Source organism: Anneissia japonica, unplaced genomic scaffold, assembly GCF_011630105.1.
Source record: "Anneissia japonica isolate Jap-2015-1 unplaced genomic scaffold, ASM1163010v1 scaffold8272_len249160_cov157, whole genome shotgun sequence".
NCBI lineage: Eukaryota > Metazoa > Echinodermata > Crinoidea > Comatulida > Comatulidae > Anneissia > Anneissia japonica.
The window spans coordinates 56205-61871 of NW_022742976.1; the positions used below are offsets into that span (position 1 = coordinate 56205).

The 5667-nt window shown below is 34.3% G+C and overlaps 1 protein-coding gene and 2 non-coding genes across 3 annotated transcripts in view; all 3 read right to left on the reverse strand.

The window, feature by feature from the left end:
* The window catches only part of LOC117119291 (adenylate cyclase type 10-like), a 70876-nt gene that overhangs the window by 30672 nt on the left and 34537 nt on the right, over nucleotides 1-5667 (reverse strand). Inside the window, exons 22-23 of the mRNA XM_033264090.1 lie at nucleotides 5218-5277; nucleotides 4077-4251 (exon numbers count right to left, since the gene is read on the reverse strand). Of these exons, the coding sequence (XP_033119981.1) occupies nucleotides 4077-4251; nucleotides 5218-5277 (235 nt within the window). The remainder of the gene's footprint in view (nucleotides 1-4076; nucleotides 4252-5217; nucleotides 5278-5667) is intronic.
* Trnay-gua lies at nucleotides 1519-1606 on the reverse strand. The gene is given in 2 exon segments: nucleotides 1519-1554; nucleotides 1570-1606. It is a non-coding gene; the product is annotated as a tRNA-Tyr (tRNA).
* On the reverse strand, nucleotides 2069-2156 carry Trnay-gua. The gene is given in 2 exon segments: nucleotides 2069-2104; nucleotides 2120-2156. It is a non-coding gene; the product is annotated as a tRNA-Tyr (tRNA).

Sequence of the window (5667 nt, forward strand, 5' to 3'; positions counted from 1 at the left end):
TGAACAATAGGAGTTATGAAACTATCCCTGTCTAAAAATTCCATGGACTACAACTTCATCTTTCCTATACTGCATTGGATTACAGTACATTGTAATCCATATCTATTTTTACAGACGTTAAAATTATAATTAATCTGATTACCAGGCAATAGATAAAAATTACTCAAAGCTATAACACCAATAAAATTGAGGATATCGATAGACAAACGCTACAGTCCTCTGCTGTACCGTCTGAGCTTAGGCATATAGTATCTAAATGCTTCCGGGATTTACTTACCAGCTATAGGCGATTATTTTACTAAATTTATATTAATGCGAGTTCTATATCACTCATCCACATTTTTCATCGTAAACATCTGAATGTTTAAGCTAAACCACTGAAGATGTTTATATTTTAGTATGCTTAGGACTATATAGCACAAAATGTGCTTACCAACATGATGAAAAATAATAATGTTTAAAAACCAATTATTATGCTTGCCTCGCGCAGTAATACTATTAAACATTATTTGAGCAATGAGTTGGGAATATGAATGGTAAGCCTATAGTCCGGAAGCAGTGGCATAACGGAAGAGTCCCCGACTCTTAGGGGCCCCGAACCGCTACCAATAGGGTCCTCGATCTACACCCTGACCCAAAAGAGCTTTGTTACTACATAACAGAATAATATGTCTCTGAGATCGACTGTAGGACATATATCACATTATACCCAGTGACGGATTAAGGGCCCTTAGATTTGTAAAAATTATGAAAACAATGGCGGTAAAAAAGAGAATGATAGGCCTTCAAAATTGTAAATCTGCGAGTGCCATTTCCGTCCATCTGGTGCTATATCATAAATTGTCTTCCCTCAGCCCCAACCATGGTGGGCCTGAGGTGGTTCAGAACCTCCCTCTATGAAGCCACTCTCTTGGCCCATCTATTTCAAATTCCCATTAGATTCACCACTGATATCATATCATTTTTTTTTGTCGTTAAAAACATAATACTGTATATAAAATTACAAACATGATTTAAAAACATATGCCCCTATCTAAGCCCCACAATGAAATTGGCGACCTGGATCGAACAAGGGTCCCAGTCTCCAATGGCCGCTGGCCATAGTGTTGTGCCACTGTCTGGAAATCTACTGGAGTCTGAGGGGTAAGAGTTGAATGAACTGGGAGGGCGGGGCTGGGTGGGGCATATCGGATTGGTGAAATAATGTTTTAAGAATGGTACTATTCGATAGACAACCATGTTCGATTCTCGGTATTGAAAGCATACATGTTGTTTTACATCTAATTTATTAAATGCCCAAAAAATAATGCTTAAAAAATAAAATACAATTGGTTTCTAAATGACAATGCAAAATTATGAGAATGAGAGTGTCCCTTTATGCACATATGTAGACACAATACTTCTTGATATTTTAAGTGTCAAGTTATTTAAATAAAATAAATACTTTGAAGTCGTCAACATTTCAACTCACATGAAAATGCTTCATGCTTCAAATAAATTAAAATGAAGAAAAACAAATCCTTCGAGCCGGATTTGAACCAGCAACCTAAGGATTTCAATGGATGATCTCTACGATCCTCCGCTCTACCGACTGAGCTATCGAGGGATATGGATGGAGTATATTGTGATAATAAATGAGATACCCTTTGGTTCTGGAATCGTAATATTATTATTATTATTATTATTATTATTATTATTATTATTATTATTATTATTATTATTATTATTATTATTATTATTATTATTATCATTATCATTATCATTATCATTATCATTATCATTATCATTATCATTATTATTATTATTTTTATTATTATTATTATTATTATTATTATTATTATAATATCGCTGTATTGGACTTTCGAAACAAACGTTATCTCAATTGCAATAGTTGAAATGCGCCTGTTAATCCCTCGATAGCTCAGTTGGTAGAGCGGAGGACTGTAGAGTTCTTTCATTGAAATCCTTAGGTCGCTGGATAATAATAATAATAATAATAATAATAATAATAATAATAATTCTTCCTAGTATCTGAAAAAACAATATTATACTTTGTTGGAAAAAAATATCCCTCGAGCCGGATTTGAACCAGCGACCTAAGGATTTCAATGAAAGAACTCTACAGTCCTCCGCTCTACCAACTGAGCTATCGAGGGATTAACAGGCGCATTTCAACTATTGCAATTGAGATAACGTTTGTTTCGAAAGTCCAATACAGCGATAACCACATGACAATGGCCCTACAGTATCTATTTTTAGGTAGTAGTGCTATCAAGAATTCTTTTTGGATTGGAATGAGTTGGGATTCTGAATGGTAGGCACGGTCTGAAAGCCGGGTGAGGCAGAGTTGGGCGTGTGAACTGGCCGTGGTTTTTTGAGATGCTAAAGAAAGAGCGACAGAGATTGTTTTAATATATTGTACTGTACTATTCAAAGAATCCCGTAATGGTCTAATTGTGCGCTCACCGCCGGAACTCCGGGCTCGATTCCAGGTGTGGGAGGCACTTGTTGATAAATCGGATATTCAATTCTCTACAGTCCTCCGCTCTACCAACTGAGCTATAGAGGGATAGGATAACTACATAAAACACATACACGATTACCAATTATAAATTGTTTGTTTAATAGGCGTTATCAACTTCATTATAACAATTGAAATGACAAATATCTATATTTATCTATATGCACAACAGTAATTGCCTGGAGCTCGAGTGCATGATGTCAATGCGAATACAAAATTCGCTGTTGTGATTACAAAATAATTCAATGATGAAATTTTTATTTTCCAGTATGTGACAGTGCCGTGTTGTTATTGCATCATACACTTTTAGAGAGACTACATCATCAATAGTACGGTCTATGGTTTAGATCTATCACTCACATCGCCTCGCTGCTCTGCTGTACGAGAAGATATTTTTAACACCGAGAGAACGTACATCCCTTGATGTTTCGTATCATCAGGACTTTATTAAACATGCGATTTCACGAAATAAATAATACCAACGCTGCAATTAGTTAGATATGCTCTTCTGCACAACACGTGGTACCATTATTATGCCCTATTCAGGCTATCAAATAATAATAATAATAATAATAATAATAATAATAATAATAATATTAATAATATTAATAATAATAATAATAATAATAATAATAATAATAATAATAAAAATAATAATAATAATAATAATAATAATAATAATAAACTTACATAGCACTTCAGCCTCTATGCGCTTCAAATTATCACATCATGACATATGGGCATACAACATTTATTTGTTAAAGAAAATAGTGTGGAGAGAGCGTAACACTCTAATAATTTGCACATCTCTCAAATAGGCATTTATCCTAAACAAGCGCTAAAATAAAGCATATAGATAATATTTATTTTTATGTCATGTTTTCCACGATTCGAGATAAAAAAAACCCAGGTCAACTGATTAATCTCAGATAAGAAAGTGTAATGCATACTCCAAGTATTGAAATGCACGCCATCGTATTTGATATTTCGACATTAATATATAATTATGTCATTAGGAATTCAGTGCTTAATTATGTAGGCATATACTTTCTTATTAGAAATAAAGTTGTTAAAGCTATGACTCGCTTTAGTCAATTAACGTTTTAGAATTGAAATGATAGAAAATAGAATAGTACAGCACAGTATCAAAGTAGGCTAATAGTAGTTAGGCCTACACAATTTCCAGTGATGACACCATATAGATCCAGCTAACGTCAATACGAGCGGTACATTAACCGTGAGTCAATTGAACAAAATTATTAAAAGCAACATTGACCGAGGTGATAGGAGAACCCCCAAAAATGGTTTCTCACACTTCCGTGAGCAAATAGAATTCTCAAGGAAACATAACCAATTCCCGCCAATTTCAGAACATTTCCATGTTTAATTACGGTAAAGTATTATTACTCCCTCAATTTAGTTTATGCTAATATTGTACGCACTGAAAATAGCACACCAAAAAGATGTGTTAACTAGAATACAGAAAAGTCATACAGATCTCCGGTAAAGTTGGAACCCTGTGTTAGACTTTATAAAACAATGAAAATCTATCTACCTTATTATACTCAATTGACTTGAGATGGATGATTTCCGTAGGCTCATGCTTCGTCCTTTTCTTTGATTAAATGCATTTTCACCTTCTTTTGTTTCTTTTACATCGCTAGCACCAATCTTCGCCGTCTTTTTCTGTCCTACGTCACCAACTGTGGTTCCTTCTGTGGTTGTTAAAGCTGATAAAACACTTTTTGTTTATTAATTATATGGCGATTATCCCACCATAATTATCAGGTCACTTAGTCAATTTGGTCATCATAGGCATGATAATACAGTAGAACCCATCCATTAGGACACCCCCATTTAGAGGACACTACCATATAAGAGGACACTTTTCCATGAAACGGGGGAAAATATCATTTAACACTACGGCCAACCCCTATTAAGAGGACGGGAACAATTTCTGAGTGTGCAATATGGTCAAATAACCCCTATTTAGGGGACACTTTATTGTTCTTTTTTTTTTCATTGATTCACAACAACTTCAGCAGTCTCAAAATAAGAAAAATGCATTCACCATTATATTTTGACACCTTCTAAGAATTAAACCAGAATGTTCTGTCCTGAATCCTTAGAGTATAGGCCTATGCATGTGTTACCGTACTTTGTATAAACCAATATGATTCTAATCCGTATCATAATTACTGTACATGCACCCTTAATTCTAAATCATTACTCTATGCTACAGTCGTCCAATAAAAAACTCAATATTATTTAAAAAGGAATATTTGGTCATAAACATTACATCATGAAACAATATTGGAAACCATTGTTGTTTTAATTAAATTTCTGCTGATTTTATATTATAAATTAATTGCATTTGCATTGTAAATTATTTGTATCAATTAGTTATAATTCTACTCTAACGGATTCTTATGTCTTATTTTTAAATAAAAATACAATTTAAAAGAATGCATGCCATCGTTGTAAGGGGACAATTTCAAGATTTTGGTTTGTGGCCTCTGAATAGGGGTACTCTTATTCAGGGGATACCCTATTGAGGGGACATTATTTTAGTTTCGAATGTGTCAACTTAATAGAGGTTTTACTGTAATAATTATTATATCAACGCCAAAGCTATGTACAACAAATTATATTTTTTTCTGCATTTATTTTATTAATTTTACAGAACACACACTTACCTAATCCTAGCTTCGGTGATACCCCCACTTTATTTAGTGGCATATTTTGACGGCTGACTTCTGTATAAAGTTAAAAAAAATATGTTTCACAATTTCATGATTTAGACGCGTTGCTGACGCGAACCGCAAGCAGGTTTACACGCGTCAACTTGTTCGCACGCGAACGCGTACGGTTAGTGTGACGGATACGTCATCATCTTGACGTCATACGCCGGCTGCTATCCGCTAAACGTATAAGGTAAATTTGGATTTCTAGTAGGATCTTCATTTATTTTTTCACATTTTACGTAAGTGTAAAAAAATAAATGTATCTTGAATACGTACGTGCCATTTTTTGTGACATTTGAAGACAGAAAATGACGATAAGATGCATCTCATTTTGGGGCATCAAAACGTCTGTGCTTTGACCTTGGTGGTGTCCAGGGACGTATCCAGGGGGGGGGGAGCCGC